General features: G+C 40.6%; 1 protein-coding gene across 3 annotated transcripts in view; it reads right to left on the reverse strand.

Annotated features, from left to right (window-relative positions):
- Nucleotides 1-27,537, reverse strand: part of megf11 (multiple EGF-like-domains 11) — a 485,761-nt gene that overhangs the window by 81,297 nt on the left and 376,927 nt on the right. For all 3 annotated transcript variants that reach the window (XM_087981455.1, XM_087981454.1, XM_087981453.1), the window contains exons 10-12: nt 20,773-20,985; nt 15,410-15,584; nt 350-470 (exon numbers count right to left, since the gene is read on the reverse strand). In XM_087981455.1, the coding sequence (XP_087837581.1) occupies nt 350-470; nt 15,410-15,584; nt 20,773-20,985 (509 nt within the window). The remainder of the gene's footprint in view (nt 1-349; nt 471-15,409; nt 15,585-20,772; nt 20,986-27,537) is intronic.

A 27,537-nucleotide genomic window follows, 5' to 3' on the forward strand; every position in this document is an offset into this window, starting at 1 on the left:
AATGCAAATTGGCTGTAACGTGATTGACAAATAGAGGATGCTGTTCCTAAAGCACAAAATTCTGAAATGTGTTGCTTATTATGCGATTATATCACCAACACTTTCAAGTGCTATTTTTATTGTGTGATTTTTATATAGTGAAGGGTCATAACCATTGCATTACAGAAGAAATGACTGTATATTAAAGAACAGTCATAGCTATTTATTCAATCTTCCTTTTATTATAAGCACAAGGAAGCTAGTTTCATCCTCGAACATTCATCACCTTGTTAAGTACAGAATCTATACCAAATTGTGGCTAACGTATCAAAAAACAAATTACAGGTCACAATAGACTAGATGTCTCTACCTGCTTTACAAATACAGGAACCATCAATGGGAGAACATGTACCACCATGTTTGCATCGACAAGTATATGAGCAGTTAGCTCCGTATTTACCAGGAAGGCATGATAAGGAGCAATCTTCTCCCTAGAAAAGAAAGAAAGTGCACATCACTAGATCATGGCTTGCAGATTACTGTATATGCTTAAAAAGTGGAATTGTGAGATGACAAAAGGCCAAAGGTGATCATGTTACAATGATAATAGAATTGTTAACTAATTGTAGCAATGAAACTCTTTCAATTAGCTTACACCAGACTGAGATATGACGAAATGAAAACCCTAGGATTGGTGGGCTTTGGCATTCCACCCCAGCATGCTCAGGTCTCAAATTTTGTGCACATGTTGGTCCACATGTATTCTTAAATAATGAGGGGCCAATATACAGATAGTCTAAAATTTTGCTCTTGGATTAGGGTAGATTGTCTAAATATTTATTTTAAGGCAAAAATAAATCCTGGAGGGATTCAATTTAACTTCACTGTAAAACATAAGTCAATTATAATTACAGACTGGGCTTTGAGAGAAACACAATCTAAATGGTCTTTCAGTTCCAACTAGTTAACAAAAAACTAGACAAGTTTTTTTCAAAATTAGAGGGCATAGGTTTAAGGTGAGAGGGGGGAAGTTTCACAGAATTTATTAAATTCATCACAATAAATTCAAATGAATTAAATTTAATAAGGTAGTATCTTCAGTTAGTTTATAATGAAACACCCGCATGGGAATTCTAGCTAACTGGATGCTTGGTCTTGTTCTATTCTGTGGATTGATATCTTTCCTGTCGCTTCTCTCCTATCTGCTGCCTGGCTACTAAACTTTACTGCCATTAAATCCTTGCTAGTCATGACTTCTGCGCACAGTGGTATCCTCACATTCTGATTGGCTTGCTATCACATGAACAGCATATGATCAGGTGTGAATATCAGACTGAGAAGGTGTGGGACCACAATCTGATGAGCACCCCATTGTGATAGTTGGTTGAGGAAGAAATACCTCTGGCCAATGGCACTCAGAGGACTTCCAGAGACCAGTTACCTGTTCAGCCACAAGAAGACGTGAATCCTGCTGTGTCAGCAGTCATGGATTTCAGCTACATGCACAGGGAACAACAAGAGCACTAGACACATATGTGGTGCACAACTACCTTAAGTTGCAGCAATGATAATGCTATGTCAAATATGTAAACTGTATGTGCAAATAAACCTGCACCCTGTTTTCTCATAAAAGCAACAAACTGCAGAGATTTGAAAGTCAACCAAAAACTGATGGAAAACTCAGTATGTCTGGCAACAATTATGGAGAGAGAAACAGATGGCATGTTCTTCCAATATTTTTCCGATGAGTGTGGAGTGAGTATGTTAAGTGGCGACTAGGAGACTCCAACTGACGAGTTAATTCATTGCACCACCTGCCAACCAGCTCATCAAGTACTGGTAGACCAGTGAGGACAGGTACTTTGCCCCATCATTGGCTTTCAAACTGGTACCTAGATTGCCAGAAATGGCTAGCCAGAAGGTTGCAGCTTCTGGAACCTAAAGTACATGGTTTAGACATCCTACTCAAGGAATGAAGCAGAGAAAATGTAAGTCATTTAACGTCTTCTCATGTGATGGAGATTATGAGAAAATGGATGAGAGGCAAAAGCAGAAGCGTTGACTTTCAGAGGCTACTCTCTTGCCTGCTGTCTATGCCTCATCGACTACCCCCAAATTGGGGTATTTGGAGATCCCCTGTGATCTGACAGACAGGTCACCATTGTTTGTCACTCAGGAAGCTAGCCACCTATCTCGTTTTCCAGGAAGAAGGTGATTGGGAAGTAACATGTTAAGGTCATTACAAAGCCATGAATAGGCCACTTGCGGACGTAATATATAATTCTTTCTTATTCTTGACCAGAACCTCAATACCTTTATTCATTCACTGTTCCCTACTCTTACTCATCACTTTAACAGAAACATAATGCCTCAGATCTCTCGTTATCACACCTTTGATAGCTCATGCCTCATACCATTAAAATTTGCCTTACTCCAATTAAGAACTTTAACTTTTATGAAAGGTCTATTCTTTTCCATAACTATTTTAAAACAAATAGAATTATAATCTCTAGTCCCAGTCACTTGTCTGCCTTATTTCACAAGAGAACGTCAAGTTTGGCTCCTTCTCTAGTGGGTACATTAACATATTGATAAAGAAAATTGTCTTGAACACATTTTACAACTTCCTCACCATTCAAACCCTTAACACTATGACAGTGCCTGTCAATGTTTGGAAAATTAAAATCTCCTCTATTACAACCCTATTATTCTTACATATATTTGAAATCTCTCTATATATTTGGTCCTCAATTTCTCTCTGACTACTGGGATTTGTGCCTCCCACAGCAAATGGTCCAAGATGGTGGCACAGTAGGACACTCCAGCTGGAGCTCATCCTCTCCGCCCATTTTGTTTCTCCAAATTTTTCTCCTCGCTGTGATTTTCTCTTCCTTTTCTGTCTTTTTGGACTGCTGGTCTTGGACACCTGGTGTCCAACTCTTGGCCTCCGAAGTGGGGTCGGCGGCCTACAGTGGGAATGGGAACAGCTGCCGAGTGCGGTGGCAGGGGCAGGCCCAGCGGCCTGGTGCAGAGGCGAGGGCAGATGCCTGGAAGTGGGGGCAGGGCAGCAGACTGGAAGCGGGGCAGGAACCAGGCAGGGGCCCAGTGTGGAGCGGGAGCAGTGGCCCAGTGCGGGAGTGGGGGCAGTCGCCTAGTGGGGGAGTGGGGGTAGTGGCCCAGTGCTGGAGCGGGAGCAGTGGTCCAGTGCGGGAGCGGGAGCAGTGGCCCAGTGCGGGAGTGGGGGCAGTGGCCCAGTGTGGGAGTGACCTAGTGGTCCTGTGCGGGAGTGGCCCAGTGTGGGAGTGGGAGCAGTGGCCCAGTGTGGGAGTGGGAGCAGTGGCCCAGTGTGGGAGTGGGAGCAGTGGCCCAGTGCAGGAGTGGGGGCAGTAGCCCAGTGCGGGAGTGGGGGCAGTAGCCCAGTGCAGGAGTGGGGGCAGTAGCCCAGTGTTTGAATGGGGCAGCAACCTGGTGTGACAGCAGCCAGTAGTCAGACGACATGGACGCCTCTTGCGCTGGTCTGCTGCAGAGAGCCTTTGTAGAGAGACTGTGATGTTTGTCTTTTTAACTTTGCTTCTTTTTTTTCTGACCTATGGTTATACTGTGTATAGCTGTGATGTAACTTTTGTTTTCTTTATTTCTCTATTCTGTAACTAAGGATTATACATAGATACCTAAGGTGGCGCCATGTATTGGTGACATTGTTACACTGTAACTAACCTTGTAACTGAAGAAGCTGTACCTAGGTACTTCTGTGCCTGAGATATCGCTGTAAGTGGCGACATACACAGTTTTCCTTGTACTCATGATGTGGAGGTGCTGGTGTTGGACTGTGGTGGACAAAGTTAAAAATCACACAACACCAGGTTATAGTCCAACAGGTTTATTTGGAAGCACTAGCTTTTGGAGCGCTGTTCCTTCACAACCACCTGATGAAGGAGCAGCAATGCGAAAGCTAGTGCTTCCAAATAAACCTGTTGGACTATAACCTGATGTTGTGTGATTTTTAACTTCCTTGTACTCATTTGAGTACATGTGACAATAAATTCAATTTAATTCAGACTATTGGAGCGGCTACAGAAACCTTCTGGTCCTGGCAACATCCTAGTCGATCTTTTCTGAATTGTCTCCAATTTCATAACTTCCTTCCTATAGCAGGGTTACTAGAATTGTACTGTGTACAATTAAAGTGGACTCACTAACATCCTGTGCAATCTAAACATGATATTCCAACTCCTACAGTCAATGTTCTGAGCAATGGAGGCTGAAATAATTCCAAGAAGGCCACTATCTTGTCACCAAGTCACCCTCCAACGTGCACAGTACTGGACACTGGACCTGCCTCCTGTAAGCCAGCTCTTAGAGAGGACAGACTTCCGAAACTCTTGCTTATATCTGTCAGCCAGGGTTCCCTGATTGGACCCCCAACTGGCTGATCTCATTACAATCACTATAAAGGAAGCGTGTGAACTATCCAGTCTACCCGTGAAACCCTCTAGTCTCAGCAACAGCCTAGTAAATCTTTTCTAAACCCTCCCCAATTTAATAATATCCTTGCAAGAGTGGGGTAACCAGAACTGTACTCAGTACTCCAAAAGTAGTCTCACCAACAACCTGTACAACTTCAACATTTTATGTCCCAAATCCTATACCCAATGGTCTGAGCAAAGAAGGCAAGCGTGCTAAACGCCTTAACTGGTCTATTTACCTGTGATGTAACATTCAAGGAACCATATACTTGAACCGCTAAGTCTTTCTGTTCAACAACACTTATTCATGATGAAAGGCTCTTGCCCGAAAGGTTGATTCTCCTGCTCCTCGGATGTTGCCTGACCTGCTGTGCCTTTCCAGCACCCCACTCTCAACTCTTTGACAACACTGCCTAGGGCCCTACCATTAACTGTATAATTTTTGCTCTTAGCGAGTTTTGAGAAGATTTGTAGCTTAGGTTGAGGTTCTGGATGTAGGTTTGCTCGCTGAGCTGCAAGGTTCATTTTCAGATGTTTCGTCACCCTACTAGGTAACATCTTCAGTGGACCTCCGGGCGAAGCACTGCTGATGATTCCTGCTTTCTTTTATAGGTTTGGGTTTCTTTGGGTTGGTGATATCATTTCCTGTGGTGATGTCAGTTCCTGTTCTTTTTCTCAGGGGTTGGTAGATGGGATCTAACTCCATGTGTTTGTAGATAGAGTTCCGGGTGGAATGTCGTGCTTCTAGGAATTCTCGTGCATGTCTCTGTTTGGCTTGTCCTAGGATGGATGTGTTGTCCCAGTCGAAGCGGTGTCCTTCCTTATCTGTATGTAAGGATACTACAGAGAGAGGGTTATGTCGCTTTGTGGCTTGTTGATGTTCATGTATCCCGGTGGCTACCTTTCTGCCTGTTTGTCCAATGGTAGTGTTTGTTGCAGTTCTTGCACAGGAATTTGTAAATGACATTAATTTTGCTTGTTGTTTGTATAGGAACTTTCATTCGCTGCTGTTTTAGTGTGTTGGTGGGTTTGTGGGCTACCATGATGCCAAGGGGTCTGAGTAGTCTGGCAGTCATTTCCAAGATGTCTTTGATGTAGGGCTGAGTGGCTAGGGTTTCTGAATGTGTTTTGTCTGCTTGTTTGGGTTTGTTGCTGAGAAATCGGCAGACTGTGTTCATTGGGTACCCATTCTTTTTAATACTTGGTACAGGTGATTTTCCTCTGCTCTGCGTAGTTCCTCCGTGCTGCAGTGTGTGTCGGCTTGTTGAAATAATGTTCTGATGCAGCTTCGTTTGTGGGTGTTGGGATGATTGTTTCTGTAGTTCAGTATTTGGTTCGTGTGTGTTGTTTTCCTGTAAACGCTGGTTTGAAGCTCCCCATTGGCTGTTCGCTCTACTGTGACATCTAGGAATGGCAGTTTGTTGTTTTCCCCCTTTTTGGTGAATGTTATGCCAGTAAGTGTATTATTGATGGTCTTGAAGGTTTCCTTTAATTTGTTTCGTTTAGTGATGACAAAAGTGCCATCCACGTAGTGGACCCAAAGTTTGGGTTGGATGGTTGACAGAGCTGTTTGTTCCAGTCTCTGCATTACTGTCTCTGCTAAGAACCCTGATATCGGAGATCCCGTGGGTATTCTGTTGGTTTGTCTATAGGTTTTGTTGTTGAAAGTGAAGTGGGTGGTAAGGCATAGGTTCACTGGCTTGATGATACTGTCCTTGTTGATGAAGTTGGCTGTGTTTGGTGTATGTGTCTTTGGGTCTTCCAACATGCAGTCAGTGTTTCCTTGGCCAGGTTAATGTTGATTGATGTAAACAGGGCTGTTACTTCAAAGGAGACCATTATTTCATCCTCTTCTATTTAGTGTCTTTGATGGTCTTCAAGAATTCTTGGGTGGAGTGGATTGAGTCTTCTACTGAAGTGTTTTAGTCTTTGGTGTAGCTCCTTGGCCAATCTATAAGTTGCTGTTCCAGGTAGCAAGATAATGAGTCTGAGGGGGGCTCCTTGGTTTGTGAATTTTGAGTTATCCGTAGAAGCGTGGTGTGTTGGATCCATTTGGTTTCATTTTTTGGAAGTCGGTCTTATTTATTTCTCCAGATTTCTGAAGTTTGTTGGTAAGTGTTAGCATCTGTAAGTAGTGTGTTCGCTTTTTCAATATAGTCTCTTCGATTTAGAATGGCTATCAAGTGTCCTTTGTCTGCAGGTAGGATAACAATGTTTTATCTTTCTTTTCTTGTGTACTGAGTGTGTTTCCTTCCTTTTTTCTGCTTAATGTTGGTGCGACTATCTGTCTGATAGTTTGCTGGGTTTCTTCTGTGAGTTGGTCCTCTTTTAGTGTTGTTTCTAATGCTGCTAAGAAATCTTTCTTGACTGCATCCTGGCAATTGTAATTTAATCCTCTTACTAAGACAGCTTTTTCAGTTTGTTAAGGGTCGGTCAGATAAGTTTTTTTTATCCATGCTTCTGTGTTGTCAGTGTTGTTACTTTGTGTAAGTTTGTCTAGTTTTTTCTGCAGGTCTAGTTTTTTCATTTCCTGTTTTTGTCACTGTCTAACATGAATATCAACCAGCCACAAAATGACATGACCCTCTCTCACTAGTATCCTTACATTCAGATAAGGAAGGACACCGCTTTGACTGGGACAACACATCCATCCTGGGACAAGCCAAACAGAGGCACGCACAAGAATTCCTAGAAGCATGGCATTCCACCCGGAACTCTATCAATAAACGCATCGAGTTAGATCCCATCTCCACCGCCTGAGAAAAAGAACAGGAACTGACATCACCACAGGAAATGATATCACCAATCCAATGAAACCCAAACATATAAATAGAAAGCAGGAATCATCAGCAGTGCTTTGTCCAGAGGCCCACTGACGATGTAATCTAGTAGGGTGAAAAAATGTCTGGAAATGAACCTTCCAGCTCAGCAAGCAAACCTACATCCAATTTCTGCCCTTATTCATTTTATCAAAATGTAATACCTTGCATTTATCCAATGACTTTGTTTATTTTCTTTGCTGAACTGCAAATCTAAATATCAGTTTATTCAAATATTTTTTATGCTATATTTGTCAAGTAATGGTAATGGACAAGCTGCACCCTCTTCTGTCAGGAGTCTGGAACCAGGGGATGTATTTTCAAAAAACGGAAGAAGCCATGTTGAGAAGAATTTGTTTTTAACTCAGAGGTTGTTAATCTTTGGAATTCTGTGCACCAGAGGGAACTCTGTGCTGACAGTGGAAGCTCAGTCAGTGAACATGTTTAAACTAAACATTAACAATTTCTAAATACTGGTGACATAAAGAAATATGGGGATAGTGTGAGATAAAGACATTGAAGTGAATAATCAGCCTTCATCATATTGAATAATGGACAAGCAAAATAGCCTGCTTCCTCTTCTTTGTTGCAAATCCTATGTTATATTCATTAGAATAATAGATTTTTTAAAAATAAAACCTTCTTCAACATGTGATTCTGACAGCCAGTTTTAAAAACTATAATAAGTGGAATGAGATTTCACAAAGATTACGGAAATGTACCTGAACTGCAGCTTATACATCTACTCAAAGCTTACCTAGTCACAGGCTTGCATGATTAAGGGAATGTATTTGGCAGGGCAGCTGCAATTGCAACATTAGCCCTTATAGCTTTTACAGTCTCCCAGCTGAGGATTATATTAGGGTATAGCTTGTAATTAATAATATTTAATGCTAAGAAGAAACTGTAATGCAGTGCTTGAAAAGAAGGAAGTAACATAGAAAAGAGCTATATTGCACACTTTCTTTAGAAGAGGGATGTACAGATGGAGAGCAGAAGGCTTTTGGAGCCTTCCAGCATTCCTCAAATGTATTTATATTTGTAGGCAGCGTTCCAGTTTAACAGGCATCCTGGTGGTAACTTGAACAGCAACATTCTGCAAATAGAAAGTAGAACCAAGGCTGTGATGAGGTCAGGAACTGAGTGGCCCTGGTGGAGCTCAAACTAGGGATTGCTGAGCAGGTACTGCTTGATTGCACAGTTGATAACACCTTTCATCAATTTACTGATGAACGAGAGCAGACTGATAGGACAGTAATTGGCTGGATTGGATTTGTCCTGCTTTTTAAGTACAGGACATACTTCGGCCAATTTCTGCATTGTTTGGTAGATGCCAGTGTTGTAACTGTTCTTAAATAACTTGGCTAGGGAGTGGCAAGTTCTGGAGCACATGTCTTCAGTACTATTGTTAGAATGATGTCAGAGCCATAGTAGTATCCAGTGTCTCCAATCATTTCTTGATATCACATAGAGTGGATCAAATTGATTAAGACTGGTTTCTCTAATACTAGGAACTACTGGAGGAGGCCGAAATGGATCATCCACTTGGCACTTCTGGCTGAAGACTGTTGTGAAGGCTTCGGCCTTAGTTTATGTACTTATTTATTGTGCCCATTCATTATTGAGGATGGGATATTTGTGGAACCCCTTCCTCCAGTGAGTTGTTTAATTGCCCACCACCATTAGATGTGGCAGGACTGCTTGATTGTGGAATTCCTTAGTTCTGTCTAACACAGAGTGAAATTTTTCACGCAGGGGGTAATGAGTGTATGAAATGACCTGCCGGTGGAGGTGGTGGAGGCTGGTACAATTATAATGTTTTGAAGGCATCTGGATAGGCAGGGCAACCTCCTGCTGATTACCACGTGCTGTCCTTCCTTGATTGGTGAATCAGTACTTCTCCATGTTGAATTACACATGGAGGAAGCATTGAACAAGGGTGTAAAATGTACTTTGGGTGGAGGATTTCAATGTCCACCATCTAGACTGACTTGGGAGCAACACCACTGGTTGAGCTCATCAGGCCCTAAAGGACATAGGATTTAGAAGGATATGGGCAAAATGCTGGCAAATGGAACTAGATTAACTTAGGATACCTGGTCAGCATGGACAAGTTGGACCAAAGGGTCTGTTTCCATGCTGTACTTCTCTGTGACTCGCTGCTTGTGCTGTTTGGCTTATAAGTAATCTCGTTTGATAGCTCCATAAGGTTGATACTTCATTTTCCAGTATGCCTGGTGCTCTCCTCATTTGCTTTCCTGCGCTCTCCATTGAACCGAGGTGAATCCCTTGGCTTGTTACAATGGTTAAATTGGGAATTATGCCGGGCCATGAGATTGCATTTTGTGCTGGAGTACAATTTTATTGTTGTTGATGGCCTACTGCACCTCATGGAGTTTTGAGTTGCTAGATCTGTTCGAGTGTGCACAGTGATAGTTCTACACAATGCAGGATATTCTCAATGTGAAGGTGGGACTTTGTCTCCACAGGGACTTCTTGGTTCTCTCATTATCTACAACAGACTCAGTCTAGCAGCTATGTCCTTTAGGACCTGACCAGCTCGATCAGTAGTACTGCTGCCAAACCACTCATGGTGGTGGACATTGAATCTTCCAGTTAGAGTACATTTTGTGCCCTTGCCACTCACAATGCTTCCTCCAAATGTTGTTCAACATGGAGGAGTACTGATTCATCAACCAAGGGAGAATAGTATGTGGTAATCAGGTCTTCCTGCCCATGTTTAACCTGAAGACATGAGACTTCATGGAGTCCAGAGTCAAAGTTAAATACTCCCAGGACAACACCCTCCAGACTGTATACCACTCTGCCACCATCTCTGCTGGGTCTGTCCTGCTGGTGTTACAGGGCATACCTAGGGATGGTGATGGTTGCTTGTGGACCGTTGTCTGCAAGGTATGATGCTGTAATTACAACTGTGTCAGGTTAGTGCTTGACAAGTCTGTGCAACAAGTCTCCCAATTTTGGCACTAGCCCCCAATAAGGAGAACTTTGCAAGGTCGACAAGGCTGTTCCTGCGGTTGCCTTTTCCAGTACCTCGTCAATGCCAGATGGTCCATCCCATACCATTTCTTTCTTGAGTTTTTGTAGCGATTATTACAACTGAGTAGCTTGCTAGGCCATTTCCAGAGGGCAGCTGAGAGTCAACCACATTGCTGTGGATTTGGAGTCCTTCTCTGAAGGACATTAGTGAGTCATATGGGTTTTCCAACAATCCACAATGGTTTCATGGTCATCAGTAGATTATTAATTCCAGATATCTTTTATTGAATTCAGATTCCACCATCTGTCATGGCAGGTTTTCAAACTGGCTGAGATTCTAGATTAATAGTCGAGAGATAATACCACAAGGCTATCGTTTCCTCTTAAAATAATTTACATTATGACGGCATGCTTGTAATTTGAGCAAATTCTCATGCTATTCCTAGTACTCAATATCCATTGGTATCAAACCATTCTCCAACAGTTTAATGGATCCCAAACTGTTGAAACATGTGTGAAATGGAGACTGGGATATATGGTGCTTTTACTGTCATACTATCATTTATTTCACCCATGTGTAATCTGATATTTGCAGAGACCTTTCACAAATAATAGGCTGAGCTTCTCAGCATTCTCCTGGTTGTCTGCTATAACCGCAATGAAAATGCTGCGGGAGCCCTGGTGAATGGTGCTACCTTTTCACAGTAATCTGTGGCTGTTTTCAAGATGTTAACATGCACAAACAGGAGAATTCTGAAATTCACCCCGGTTTGATCTTTGTTATTTCCAAAATAAAATTAATGGCTTTTTATTCATCTGTCGTTTTACAGGATAACACATTTTGAGGTCAACTAACATAATCCTGGAAATTTATGGAAAAAAAGCCTTGTCAATTAAGTGAGTGCTGAGTGCAAGATATTATACTTACTGCAGCAAGTATTCTATGCATTGCTTTGGCTGACACAGTCCTTGACAGTTGAAGCCCAGTCTTAATACTTGTAATCATTAAATACCAGGTGTGCATATCTTCATCAAAAGAAAGGAAATCTGGCACAAAAATGGATGCAAGCAAGGATGCATGGCAGAATATGTTCTGCTGCTCTGATTTCATTACATGATGTGTTGTGAAGTTTTTATTCAACTGCAAATTTTCTGTGTAAGACTGAAAGCTGATTATGTTAATTAACATCTTAATGAATGTCTTTTCTAATGCATAAACTCCACATGAACAAACTTTTTGCCATTATAGGAAAAGCTTGATCACTTTCTACAAAGAAGAAACATTCACAAGAGGAGTTCCTTAGCTAAATCACATAATACCAACTGGCTTGGGAAACAGCTACCTGATGAAGGTGCAGCTAGTGCTTCCAAATAAACCTTTTGGACTATGACTTGGCATTGTGTGATTTTTGGCTTGAGAAAGCATGTAGTTCTTCCCTTTTAACTGACTGCTGTGAGGCTGTCAGATTTTCCTAATCGGGTTTTCTCTTTTCCCCACACTGCAGAAACACATGGACTCCAATTAACTTCTCCTGCACAAATAACTAAGTGCCACTGGAGAAACTAGAAGCATATGCCTAAGCAATGTATTCAACAGCATAATTAAATGATACTTATCTCACTTAGGTCATAATTTCAATCTGATGGTGAAATCATGTGAATTCTGTTCATTATGTGACTTCCACAATTCTTTCAAAGTAAATTTGAATTGGATTAAAGAGGCAGAAAAAAATAATTTGTATAAAAATACAAATAAATTAAAGTCTAATTACTGATCAATATGAGAAGGGGTAATCTCTGGTGTATCAATGAGAGATCTTAACACTATGGCCAGCAGTTAGTTCTTATAGAGAAGCCAGCTAAACAGACTGTAAATGTCCATTTTCAGCAACAGGACATCTACAATATACATAAAGTTTTAAATTAATTAAATAAACATGCAAATATTAAAACTGTGATTGTATATGTTATTCTTCCCCAGTGATCTGAACTGTTATCACTGTCTATGTACATATATATGACAAGTCAGAACTGCAAATGAAGGAATGTTTCAGCCACTAAAGAACACAATAATTGGCAATTTCCATTTTAATGTAAGATTGCAACAAATGTTTGGCCACCAAGACTAACTCTCATATATTCCATTTGTCACTGGGACTGTGATTGTAGTTTTTAATTGACAGTCACATAATTTGCTGGAATGGGACTTGAACACACAACTTTTGACTCAGTGCCACATTGAGCCAAGGCTACCACTGAGTTGTACTATGGTTGAAAGACTGCAAGACTTAAAAGAATATAAACAGATAGAACTGAGGTAATGAGCAGATTGAGACAGGAAGGTGAAGTAAGCATCTTATTTCACAGCATTAATGGTACTTGCAGACCAACGGGAATAGCATTGTTCTCAACAGTCCATTAAAGAAGAGAATGGCTTCCTTTCTGATAATTGCAATCTTTCTTTGCTGCAGGGATGGGCCAGACCCCCCAACAACACTTGATCGCAAAAGCAATCTTGCCAGATTGCCCAAGTATCATCCCGATCAGTTGCAGACTCCTATTATTAGTCTTGCTGGTTGGGGGCCAGCCAGCCTGTCATTCTACTAATTCCTAAAGAACAAAGAAAATTTACAGCCCAGGAACAGGCCCTTCAGCCCTCCTAGCCTGAGCCGATCCAAATCTACTGTCTAAACCTGTCGCCCAATTCCTAAGCATCTGTATCCCTCTGCTCCCCACCTATTCATGCATCTATCCAGACACATCTTAAATAAATCTACCATGCCTGCCTCCACTACTTCTGCTGGCAAAGCGTTCCAGGCACCTACTATCCTCTGTGTAAAGTACTTTCTGCCTGTACCCCCCTTAAACTTTTCACCTCTCACCTTGAGAGCGTGACCTCTTGTTATTGAATCCTTCATCCTGGGAAAAAGCTTACCTATCTATTAAATAATCTCTGGAACTGGCAGGTTTTCTATGCTACTCTCTCATATCCTTTCTGCCTTCCTTAAATACAGTCTTTACTGTCTGGATGTGCCTAGGAATACAATGAAAGGAAGCTCAAAAACCACTGGATTCACCTGCTGTCACAATAGCAATTTCTATTTTGAGAACACAGAGCTCCTTGTCACATTGTAATGATAACATCCAGACAATAAAATCAAAAATCTGACAGGGTATACGTTTCACAGGTGGTCTCGCTTTCAACAATCAAGGGAGTTCCATGAGGGTCCCTCTGACATTCTTCATTTTGTTGTATTTGCGGTTTCTGAGTATAATGTGATAAAAATAGTCTATTCCCATAAAAGCAGCTTTACTGAGTTTTTATGAAAGTCAAAGAGATCTTGAGTGCTATGAATGAGTAGGAGACAGTTTTCACAGTTGGGTTTTGCAGAGAAAGAATTAGATTTAGAGGTAATCAGTCATAAGAAAAGTGAAGGACAAGGAAAAGTAATTGAGACTCATTTTAGTTCTCCTGTGATTGCACCCAGCTACATTCTGAATAGTCCCATGTTTTTGTTTCAACTATTTTGTCTCGCAAAATTATCCCAAAGATTAATCATCCTATGAGCAAAGTAATTCCTCTTAATACGTATGTGTATATAAATGTCACACCCATTGTCATAAAAAAATTACACTGTATTTATAGATTGTATATGATTTCTGTTGTTCTACACAATATATCCTGCTTAAAAATGTGTTGCTGGAAAAGCGCAGCAGGTCAGGCAGCATCAAAGGAACAGGAGAATCGACGTTTCGGGCATAAGCCCTTCTTCAGGAAATCTGCTGGTTTATTTTCACAAGCATGTGCCAAATGGAGCCAAGGAAGTAGTGAGCATGTTTTTCACTCTTTTGGGTCACCCAAATCCTAGCTGCCCATGTCCTTACTTGCTGTAAGTTTGTTCCTTCTACATCTCTGTGCTCACTGACCCACATTGGCTCCTGGTCAAGCAACTTCTTGAATTTTAAAATTCTCAGTCTTGTTTTCCACTTCTTCCATGGATTTGTTCCTCCACATCTCTCTGATCTCCTACAGTCCCACAACTTCTGAGAAACCTTTGCTTCTGGCTTCTTGAGAAACCTTCAATTTTAGTTGCTCCATCATTACTGGTTCTGCCTTTAGTTGCCAATACCCTAAGCTTGGGCATTCCCACTCTAAACCTCTCCAACTCTGTATCTATCATTATTCAAGAGCCTCCTTAAGACCTAACATTTTGGCCATGTTTTTGATCATCTGTTCTAATATTTTCTTAAGTAGTATGATGCCCAATTTAGCTTGGTAATGCTCTTACATAGTTCTTCGGATATGTTATTGTTTAAAATCACTATACAAACACAAGTTGTTTTTCTCTTGCTATTCTCAGCAAAGCATGAAGACTTTGGAAATTGCCTCTTCACGGTGTCATGACTGAGGCTGGCAGATCAGAAATGAGGGATCAAGGGCACTAAACTTTTATCTCACAGCCTGTGGTATTTTTTGATGAAGCTGTGGCAAAGTATCTCCACATAACTTAAACAAAACTGATAATTATTAGTTATAAAGGATGAACCTTCATAAAATAATAGTTTCATTTAGAGTACTGTGTCTAATTCTCGGCACCACAGTTTATAAAGGATGTGACAGCTTTGTACAGGGTGCAGAAAAGATTGATAAAGTTCACTGTAACAATTCTGTGCAATTTTGATTCAGTTACATGGAGAGATTGAAGAAATCAGGGTTGTTCTCCTTTGAGAAAGTTTAGAGGAGATTTAAAAGAGGCATTTACAACAGTGAGAGGTTGAGACTGAGTGGGTAGATATAATGCTTCCACTGTTGGAAGGATTGAGAAAGAGGTCATGGTTGCAATGAAAAGGCAACAAAGAAACAATTTTTATAAACATAGTGATTACAGTCTGGCATGTACTGCTGAAAAGAATGACACAGGCAGTTTTGAGCAAAGTTCTCAAAAGGGAATTTGAAAATTACCCAAAGAAACAAATTGTGCAGAGTTATGAAAGAACTGGCATTGGGACTAATTATATTGCTCTTGCAGAGAGCTGGCACAGGTTTGACTAACTAAACAGCCTCCTTCTGCGAAGCAATCATTCTATAATTCTCGTCTATGATCTCTCTATTTCCACATATGTTACCTAAATAAAACCACTCACCTCAAATCCCGGAGCACAAACACATTTACCAGTGATACTGTCACAATCAGCCCCATTCTGACAGTTACAGATTTGCTGACAGTTCTCTCCATGAAACCCAGAGGAACAAGTCTCATTGCAGTATAGCCCAGTCCAGCCTGCTTTACAAGAACATTCACCAGATAAAGGGTGGCAGCTGAAAAGAGCATCAAAGAGTCAACAATGTTTTATGAATTTATTACATAACAGTGAACTTATTTCTTTCAATACACAAAAATTAAAAAAAAATCAAAGTGAACAACTCCCAAATGAAATCCTGACTATTGCATAGTTAATGTAAATGTTTGGCAAGGACTTCTATGGAACAGGAATAAAATTAATTTAGATCTTTCTGTTGAGACCATTAATTGCTCATACAGCATTTCAATTTAACATTGAACCAAAATAAATTTACTCAGTTGTAGTCACATTTCTAAAATGTCCTACTACCTCTGAATGAAATTCAATATTTGAAGAAAGTATTTTTTTTTAAAAGAGCTGATTACTCACAAGGAAGTATAATCTATTTTCTAACCTATTACATTGATATGTTGAATATTTTGTTTTAAACCACGATGGCAAATAAAATAATTAGAGGAACTAGCTGTTAACTTTGAATGAAAATGTCAAAATCTCAAGATTAGAATGATATAGTTTGGTTAAATATCGCTCTACAGAATATGCTGTAGAATGCAGTGGCACAAACAAATGATACATTAAAAAGTGCTCCAAAATGAAAAGGTGTGAATCTGTAAACCTTGACTTTGCATTAAAAAAGTTCTCAATCTCAACCTTGATTTGAATAGAAATGCAGAGAAAGGTTCTAGAGCAGCATTCTGTGGGTGGTTCATAATCAGACCACTATTGCACAATATTTTGTCACAGGGTAGTGATGGCATAATCTGATGTGTAGGAGATTGATTCTGATTTCACCAAGCCAATATTCTGAGTATGGTACAATCCAAGATATTGGGGAAAAGACATTAGTCAAGACAATGATGTAGGAGCTCAAGGTTTATGGTATCACAGGACTGGTGTTATGGTAACATACCAGAATTTGCCTGTTTATTAGCATGGATGATGATGGATTCTCCTGTTGCTTTGACAGATTAGTATAGAATGATTAATAAGTAATACAACATCCTGAATATATTACAACATTCACTCTATCCTATACAGAATAGCGTAAAAATATATTCAAAATTACATATTATATGCAGTAAATTATGTTGTTGAATTTGCAAAAATAATGCTTGAGGCACATGTACCAGCCTCCACCACATCCTCTGGCAGCCCATTCCACACACGTACCACCCTCTGCATGAAAACGTTGCCTCTTAATGCTTTAAAAAATTACCCAGTAAGAATCACATATGGAGAACTCATTACGCTTTGGGTGAGCAATGATCTCAAATTGTTTAATCTTTTTCATGTTGCTAAATGTATTTTTGTTCAGAATTAACTGACATTTCTCCAGTCGATGTGTTTGACAAAAATCATCAACCAAAACCATTGTAAGTTACTATCTGATCTTCCAGGTGCCACAGTCTTTTGCTTTTGTATTTGAACATTTTACTACTCCTTCAATTTTGTATCTCGTTTACTTGTCCCAATTGCTATTCTGTATCTGTTTCTTGAAGGAAATGACAGATGTTTTTATCTTACAAGTAGCTGTGAAACATGTTGCTAATTTCCTATTTAACAGTCACTCTTCATTTCTTCATTTCTATAATTCAGCAAATCATGAAATTCATCAAGCCCTCTCTTAGGAAATGGTTCTTAATTTTAAGTTAACACTTAGTAATTAACTGAAACACTTATGTAGAAAACTTTTAAGTAGCTGCGACGGTATGATGCTTAATTGCTAGGGTAAAAAAAAACTTTCTTACATTTGCATAAATAATTTTAAAGTGGTTTTAGTTTTCAGTTTCTTGGAGTATCAGGAAGCTTTAATTCAAAAATAAATTTTAAATGGCCCATAGGAAATAAGTTTATCATTCTACAGAAACAGGTCCAACCCGTCCATGCTGTCCCAGATATCCCAACTCAATCTAGTCCCACCTGGCAGCACCCGGCCCATATCCCTCCAAACCCTTCCTATTCATATACCCATCCAGGTGCCTTTAAATGTTGCAATTGTACAAGCCTCCACCACATCCCCTGGCAGCCCATTCCACACACGTACCACCCTCTGCATGAAAACGTTGCCCCTTAAGTCTCTTTTATATCTTTCCCCTCTCACCCTAAATCTATGCCCTCTAGTTATTAGATTAGATTACTTACAGTGTGGAAACAGGCCCTTCGGCCCAACAAGTCCACACCGACCCACCGAAGCACAACCCACCCTTACCCCTTACCTAACACTACGGGCAATTTAGCATGGCCAATTCACCTGACCTGCACATCTTTGGACTGTGGGAGGAAACCGGAGCACCCGGAGGAAACCCACGCAGACACGGGAAGAACGTGCAAACTCCACACAGTGTCGCCTGAGGCGGGAATTGAACCCGGGTCTCTAGTGCTGTGAGGCAGCAGTGCTAACCACTGTGCCACCGTGCCGCCCACCCCAGGGAAAAGACTTTGTCTATTTACCCTATTCATGCCCCTCATGATTTTATAAATCTCTATAAGGTCACCTCTCAGCCCCTGACGCTACAGAGAAAACAGCCCTAGCCTATTCAACCTCTTCCCATAGCTCAAATCCTCCAACCCTGGCAACATCCTTGTAAATCTTTCAAGTTTCACAACATCTTTCTGATAGAAAGGAGACCAGAATTGCACGCAATATTTCAAAAGTGATCTAACCAATGTCCTGCACAGCCGCAACATGACCTCCCAACTCCTGTAGTCAATACTCTGACCAATAAAGGAAAGCATACCAAACGCCTTCTTCACTATCCTATCTATGTACGACTCTACTTTCAAGGAGCTATGAACCTGCACTTCAAGGTCTCTTTGTTCAGCAACACTCCCCAGTCCCTTACAATTAAGTGTATAAGTCCTGCTAAGGTTCACTTTCCCAAAATGCAGCACCTTACATTTATCTGCCACTCCTCAGCCCATTGGTCCATCTGATTAAGATCCCGTTATAATCCGAGGTAACCTTCTTCGCTGTCCACTACACCTCCAATTTTGGTGTCATCTGCAAACTTACTAACTATATCTCTTAAGCTCACATCCAAATCATTTATATAAATGACGAAAACCTGAACCTAGGTCTTCTGGCTGAGCGATAGGGACACTACATCTGCACCACAAGAGTGCTCAAAGCATGTAAAATGAGATCATGCACCTGTTTACCAGCCCAATTAGTGTTCTTATCATCTTCTTCACTGAAATAAGTTTTAATATGTGATTGTTAGCCAACTTGGTACCATTAATCCTACATTCATCGATTTGATTTCCCTTTGTATAATATAAAGAGGATGTTCAGCCTGTTAATCCTGTTCGGTCATTCATATTAGAAATGAATGGTTCTGCTGTATTTCAGTTTTATTTATCTGAATTGCTCTACATACCTGATGCCCTCACTGAACAAAATCCATTGACCTCAGGTTTTAAGAATTTATATTGACAACATACATCCACATTCGATGTAGTCTCCTCTACATTGGGGAGACAGGATGCCAACATGCAGAATGTTTCAGAGAACATCTCTGGGACACACGCACTAAATAACACCACTGCCCTGTGGCCAAACTCACTTTCCAACTCCACCAAAAACATGCAAATCCTGGGCCTCCCCGACTGCCAAATTCTAGCCACCCGAAGCCTGGAGAAAGAACGCCTCATCTTCCACCTTGGGATCCTCTAACCACACAGGATCAATGTTGATTTCACCAGTTTCCCCTCCCTCACCTTATCTCTTATCCAACCTTCCAAATCGGCACCACCCTCTTGAACTGTCCTACCTGTCCATCTTCCTTTCCACCTATCTGCTCCACCCCCCCTCTTCGACCTGTTACCATCACCCCTTGACCTTCATCTACCTATTGCATTCCCAGCTACCATTTCCCCCCAACCCCATTTATCTCTCAGCCCCCTTGGGCCACCCCCTCATTCCTGATGAAGAACCCATGATCAAAATGTCAACTCTCCTGCTCCTCGGATGCTGCCTGACAGACTGTGCTTATCTAGCACCACACTTTTCGACAATATACATCCACAGCATTTATAGAAGTCATACAGTAAAGGAGAACAAAATCCAGATTTTCACACCCTTGTGAAGAGAAAAGCGCATATTTCTAAAATTCCGTAAGTTAAAAAATTGGGACATGCTGCCTCTTAGGAAAATGAATACTCACCCTGGGGTTCATTGTACTGTACCTCGTAGCATTGTCACTTGATTAAGACATGCTAACTTTCTGGGTAATTTTATTCTGTCCTAATTTCATATTTTTGGATTAGGGATCTAAAACATACTTTAGAATATGATTTAGTATATGCTCCAAGTCCAAAACTCTTTTTTTTCAGATTTTTTATTAGTTTAAAAAGTTGAGGCTAAGCAAGTGTCTTAATGTTGGTCAGAGAATCAACATCTTCTATTTTAATGTTATAAAGTTCAAAACTTGTACCAAAATACATTAAAACATTGATCACTTTGTTGGAACAGTAAATAAAATAACCATATGTCAGATTAAAATTCCCTCACTTTGGATTTATTTGATTTAATTGAAATTCTATCAAAGATTACAAGAAAAGCTAAACTATGAAGTGAAAAAAATTGAAAAAATTGAATATTCATATTGCCTGGTTTGTAAATTAATAGATAAAGTAATAGTTTCCTTGGTTTCTTGATCAATATTTTAACCAACAGCAAAACACTAAAATGTTGTGATCTGCTTATTATCACTATTTTTTGTGAGACCTTGCTGTGTTGTGTCTTGTTTTCTATCTCACATTAGTAAAGACACTTCAAGATAAAGTACCTGTGTTGAAGTCATTAGAGGCATTACAGAAACGTAAATTATTTACTTTTCTCCTTTTCATTTTAAAGCCTCTCAATCATACATGTGAGTTTAGTTTGGTAGGAGCATAAATTAATATAAATAAGGAGGAAATAATGGAATACGAGATTTGTGAAATAACCTATCACTCTATCTCATTTAAGTGCACTTCATAGTAGAAGTTTTGTTCTCCATCTTCAGGAAACAATGTTGGAAAACCTTACATTACCTTTCCAATATTAGATAGAATACAGCAAGAAATCTGTACAAAAGCAGCTTTTGACCTCCTTATGAGCATACAACTTGACTGGTTGAGTACATTTTATGACACCATAAAAGACAAATTATTTTACCTTTGCATGAAATCATTTCATGATTCATGTTAATTTTAAAAAATACCTTTGACTGTGTTTGCCAATGCAAGGACACTGCTTGTTGCACTTCAGTCCATATAACCCATCTGGACACATTCTGTCTTGACAACGATCGCCTGAGAACCCTGGCTCACAAAGACATGCTCCATTAACGTGGTAACATTCAGCTCCATTGAGGCACTCACACCTTTGGGCACACTGTAAGCCGTAGCTGCCAACAGGGCACTCCTCCTGACATCTAGATGAGAATAAACAATGAGTCACATTGTGGAAGAAAAGAACTGTAATAATCAACTCTCATCGTAAAAAATCAACTTGTATTTATTCATTTCAATTTATTTACACAGGATTTGAAATTACACTTACTTTAATCTATGAAATTATTGTGCTGGTTATTTTAACATCAGTTTTTATCACTGTTAAATACTTGATACAAAACATGAGAGAAGGTGTAATTTCAAAGCTGAAGAGAATAATGAATACTTAGGACTGATTATATAGCTCTTATCAAGATTACCTGCTAGCATTTGGCAAAGAGCCATTATTTTGAACAGGTATTTGCACAGGAACAACTGTACACATCTACTACAAAGCACTCATTTTCATAAAAAAAAGAATCAAAATGCAGTACCTTATCCATTTTCAGACTAAGCCCAAAAGTGGGTGAGATTGGAGGACAGAAACCTATGGCTTGTCAGAAGGTGAAAGCTCATTGGAACTTCTGACAATCAGGTACCCAATGAGCAGTCAATGGATTTTCAACTGGGAACTGGGCATGGAATGAGAAGGTCCAACAGACTGGTAGCTTCAGAACTTAATAGTGTCATGAGGAAATTTGTGGCTGTAATTGTATAATATCTCCTAGACTCCCAGGATGGACAGTCAGTCACTGTAGAGTTAATTATTGTTTCGAAGGGGGTGACATGTCATAGGTTGAGGTTATGGGAAAAGGAGGGCAATTGGGATTGCAAGAAAGTATAAGTGTGTCTCTCACTGACCAACCTCCTGTTCTATGCCCTATCCTTGAAATAACTCTTTATTTATTTATTTATTTGCGAGATGTGGATTTTGCTGGCTGGCCAGCACTTACTGCCCATCCCTAGTTGCCTTCTTGAATCGCTGTAGTCCACCTGCTGTGGGTTGATCCACAATGCCATTAAGGATGGAATTCCAAGATTTTGACCCAGCAACAGTGAAGGAATGGTGATATATTTCCAAGTCAGGATGGTGAGTAGCTTGAAATAGAAAAAGAAAGGTTTTATTGCTGCTCTTGTCCTTCTAGATAGTAATGGTCGTGGGTTTGGAAGGTGCAGTCTGAGGATCTTTGGTGAACTTCTGCAGTGCATCTTGTAGATAATACACACTGTTGCTACTGAGCGTCAGTGGTGGAGGGATTGGATACTTGTGGATGTAGTGCCAATCAAACTGACTGCTTTGTCCTGGATGGTTTCAATGGTAGACAGGCTTTTGGAAGTCAGGATATGAGTTATTTGCTGCAGGACTCCGAGCTTCTGACCTGCTCTTGTCACCACTTGTTTATGTGGTAAGTCCAGTTGAATTCTGGTCAATGATAATCCTCAGGATGTTGATAGTGGGGAATTCAGTGATCAAAAAGTGTGATGCTGGAAAAGCACAGCCAGTTAGACATCTGAGGAGCAGGAGAGTCAATGTTTCGAGCATAAGCTCTTCATCAGGATGAATTTCTCTTAGGAGATTCAGTGATGGCAACACTATTGAATGTCAAGGGTGCTGGTTAGATTGTCATTTATTGGTGATGATCATAAGCTGGCATTTATGTGGTGCGAATGCTACTTACCACTTATCAGTTTCCTGATGAAGAGCTTATTACTGAAACATTGATTCTCCTGCTGCTTGGATGCTGCCTGACCTGCTGTGCCTTTCCAGCACCACACTCTACTCTGATCTCCAGTCTTCACTTTTTACCATTTGTCAGCCCAAGCTTTGATATTGTCCAGATCTTGTTGCATTTGAGCATGGTCTGCTTCAATATCTGATGAGCTGTGAGTGGTGCTGAGCACTGTGCAATCTTCGGTGAACATCCCCACTTTTGACCTTATGATGGAGGGAAGGTCATTGATGAAGCAGCTGAAGATGGTTGCGCCCAAGACACAACCCTGAGGAGCTCCTGCAGAGATGTCCTGGAGTTGAGATGGCTGACTTCCAACAACCATTACCACCTTCCTATGTGTCAGGTATGGCTCCAACCTCTGGAGAGCTTACCCTCTGATATCCAATGATTCCAGTTTTGCTAGGGTTCCTTGATGTCACATTCAGTCGAATGCAACCATGATGTCAAGGGTGGTCACTTTCACCTCACCTCTGGAATCCAACTCTTTTGTCATTGTTTGAACCAAGACTCTAACAAAGTCAGGAGCTGAGTGGAACTGGCAGAATCCAAACATATTGCTGAGCAGGTGCTGCTTGACAGCACTTTGATGGCATCTTCCATTACAGATCAAATTGAAATAATTTAGCCCTGGCCAGAATAACTTTTTGCAATTGACCATTTAAAGACCTCAACTGGTTGTGTTTTGGTAAGGTAGTGCATGTGCCTTCCCATCCAGAGCTTAATTCAGTAAATGTGAGAAAATGACAGGGTTCTGATATATCATGATCCTACCAAATTAGGTTCCCTTCCAGCCTCAGGCCCAAAGAGTAACTACATCACAGAAGGAGGCCATTCAGTTCATTATGTCTATGCCGGTTCTCTGCAAGTTAATCCAGCCAGTCAAGTTCCTGACTCTATCCTGTTTCCCATATTCCCTCAAGTGCCCTTCCTTTTGAAATCACTGATCATCTAAACCTTCAACATGCATTTGGCCAGTGAGTTCGAGCTCATCCACCTATTGCAAGAAGTTCTTTTGGACATCCTCCTCTCCTTGTATCTTTCGACTGAAACCTTAAATCTGTATCTTTTGGTCTCTGTATCAGGTAAATAGGAACAGCTTTTTTTTGACTATCTTATCTAGAACTACTATAGTTTTGTATGACACTATCAGGTTTCCTCTCATCTTCCTTTGCTTCATGGAGAACAACCTTAGCTTCTAGAACTTAACCTTGTAACTAAATTCTCTCAATCCTGGAATCATTGTGGTAAATTTCCTTTGCATGCTGTCAAAGAACATTCATTTCCATTCTGAAGTATGGTGATCTGAACTAGGTGCAATACTCTAGTTTTGGCTTAAATAGAGTTTATAAGGGGTTCACCATAACTTCTTGGCTTTTGTACTTGAGATCCTATATGCTTTATTAACAATTCTCTCAATGTGCCTTGCTATTTTCAAAGAACTTGGATCGAAACTTAGTTTTCTTTGGATAAGTGCAAGTTATGTCACATTTTTTGGATAGATTCTCACTGTGAAGCCTAGTGAGATTTCTCACTGTATCTTACCCGACATTATACATTAACTATGCCAACAGTGTCCCTCATATCCAATTCCAGCTCCTGATGAAGGGGTTGTGCTCCAAAAGTCTACTGGTTTCAAATATAACCTGATGTCATGTGACTTCTGACTTTGACAGAGTAATGTCATAGCAGTCACAAAGCAACTCTGCTCATGGCATATAGCAGGCATGGTTGACATTCTCATGCAAATGTAACCATACTCTATCAAACTAGACACTGTTTATCTTCCAAGCCACACACTTTATTTTGTCCTCAAATACATTCCACCTAAAGATCCTCTTTAGGTCCTTGAGACTCTTTCCACAGTGGGCAGTGGTCACTCGCATCCTGTCATTGACCAGTAGAGGAAACCATGTACACGCAAGCCAGCAACAAGTTCAAACATGAACTTTTATTTACAGCCAGATAAAAGGAACACAAAAGAAACAAATGGAGACTGCAGTTTGCACAAAAGAAACAAATGGAGACTTGCACAGGCTGAGTGATTAACACATTGCATTCAAAAGAGTGTGCCTGCTGCGCCCTGACCCCCTTTCCATCCCAGACGCTCCTCAGCTATTCCATTTTCCACTGCATCCACTTGAATCCATTATCTTACCTTCACGATATATGATGGAATTGTCTTCCTTGTCACACAGCAACCTTGGAAGGTGCACAAATAACAGGTTACTTTTGCCCAGCACTTCCTTTTAAGTTATTGCTGCTAACTTCACTGCGATGACAATGTTAGCGAAGATATTACCAATGAATGATGCGATCCACTGCATGGATTGCATATGCACAAAGAAACATTTACCAATAAAAGTGGGTGGAGTCTGCAAACCCCCAATTAACCCTGCAGGCTCCCCATACACTTTTTGAAGACTGACAGTGGGTCACCCAGGACTGTATTTGCCCCAAACCTCTAACTGACCTCCATCTCGACATAAAACAAAGAAATGCAGACATTGAAGATCTGAAATGAAAGCAGAAATTACTGGAGAAACTCAGCAAGTTTGCAGCACCTGTAGAAAGCAGAGTTAACATGTTGGAGTTCACTAACCCTTCTTCTGAATTGATAGTAGCTGGGAGAAGTGGTACTTATAACACCATAATACAGAGGAACAGAAATTAGGCCATTCAGCCCATCAAGTCTGCTCCTTCATTCAATCGTGGCTGATTGGTTTTTCAACACCATTCTCCTACTTTCTCCCTGTAATCCTTGATCCCCATGATATTCAAGAGCCTATCTATTTTGGTTTTAGATATACTTGATGACTTGACCTCCAAAGCTTTCTGTGGCAGTGAATTCCATAGATTCACTACTCTCTGGCTGAAGTAGTTTATCCTTATCTCCATTCTAAAAGGACTTCCCTTTATTCCAAGGCTGAGTCCTCAGGGCCTAGTCTCTCCTGCCAATGAAAATATCTTTCCAACATCCACTCTGTCCAGGCTATTCAGTGTTATGTAAGTTGCAAATAGATCCCCCCTCATCCTTCTAAACTGTATCGAATATAGACTGTAGAGTTCTCAAATGTTCCTCATATGTTAAGCTTTTCATTCCTGGGACCATACTCACAAATTTCCCCTGAACATGCTGCAGGGCCGGTATGTCCTTCCTGAGATATTGAGCCACAAAACTGCTCACAGTACTTCAAATGTGGCTTGAGCAGAGCATAATAGAGCCTTAGAAGTAAATCCCTGCTTTTATATTCAAGTCCTTTCAAAATAAACACCAACATTGCATTTGCCTTCCGAACTACTGACTCAACCTGCAAGTTAACCTTCAGAGAATCCTGGACTAAACCTCCCAAGTCTCTTTGCACTTCAGACTTCTGAATTTTCTCCTCATTTAGAAAATAGTCCATGTTTCTATTCTTCTTACCAAACTGCATGAGCTCACACTTTCCCACGTGGTACTCCATCTGCCACTTCTTTGCCCACTCTCCTAACCTGACCAAGTCCTTCCGCAGTCTCTCTGCCTCCTCAGTACTACCTATCTCTCTACTTATCTTTGTATTGTCTGCAAACTTGGCCAGAATGCCCTCAGTTACTTCATGTAGATCATTAATGTATAAAGTGAAAAGTTGTGGTCCCAACACTGAGCCTTGCGGAACACCATTGTCACTGGCTGCCATCATGAAGAAGACCCTTTTATCCACACTCGCTGCTTTCTGCCAGACAGCCAATCTTCTATCTATGCTGGCACCTTGCCTCTGACACCATGGGCTCTTACCTTACTCAGCAGACTCCTGTGCAGCACCTTGTCAAAGGCCTTCTTAAAGTCCAGGTAGATAACATCCATTGGCTCTCCTTGGTCTAACCTGCTTGTTATTTCCTCAAAGAATTCGAGCAGATTTGTCAGGCATGACCTCTTCTTGATGAAACCATGCTGACTTTGCCCTATTTTACAATAGAGTTCCAAGTATTCAGAAATCTTATCTTTTACAATACACTAAAAATCTTACCCATGACCAAGGTTAGGTTAATCGGCCTTTAATTTTCTATCTTTTGCCTTACTCCCTTTTTAAACAGGGGTGTCATGTTAGTGATTTTCCAATCCTCTGTGACCCTCCCTGACTCTAGCGATTCCTGAAAGATCACCACTAATGCCTCCATTATCTCTTCAGATACCTTCTTTATAGCTCTCGGATGTAGTCCATCTGGCCTAGGTGATTTATCCACCTTCAGGCCATTCAGTTTATCTAGCACATTCTCTTTGGGGATGGCCACCTTACTCAGCTCTGCTCCCTGATCTTATCCAGATGACAGGGGTGGGAGTATACACTAACTCCTTTGTTGCAAGGTAAAGAATGACATGGGCGGTGTGGGCATCCAGGTATGCATTTTTAAAAAAGTGCTAAGAAAGCAAGTGAGCAATAGAGAGTTGTAAATTGAGAAGGATTATTAAATGCCTTATTAACACCATGATTTAATAGAGTCATACCAGGATGGAAACAGATCCATCGGTCTAAATCATCTGCGCCAACCAGATATCCAGATCTGATGTTCTTTGTTCTATCTAGTCGCATTTGTTATTATTTGGTCCATATTCCCTCTAAATCATTCATATTCATGTACCCATGCAGTTGTAATTGTATCTGACTCCACCACTTCCTGTTCCTCTATTTCACGCATGCACCACCCTCTGCATGAAAAGGTTGTTCCTCAGGTCTCTTTTAAATCTTTACTCTCTCACCTTAACCTATGCCCTCTAGCTTTGGACTCCCCATCCTTGGAAAAACACCTTGGCTCGTCACCCTATCCATGCCCATCATGATTTTATAAATGTCTAGAAGGTCACCTGAGGGGAAAAAAATCCCTAGCCTATTCAGTCTCTCCCTATTTCTCAAACTTTTCAGCCCTGGCAACATTCTTGTAAAT

The sequence above is a fragment of the Chiloscyllium plagiosum genome, unplaced genomic scaffold (assembly GCF_037043375.1).
Source record: "Chiloscyllium plagiosum isolate Xiang-an unplaced genomic scaffold, Cpla_swu_hap1 HiC_scaffold_39, whole genome shotgun sequence".
Taxonomy (NCBI): domain Eukaryota; kingdom Metazoa; phylum Chordata; class Chondrichthyes; order Orectolobiformes; family Hemiscylliidae; genus Chiloscyllium; species Chiloscyllium plagiosum.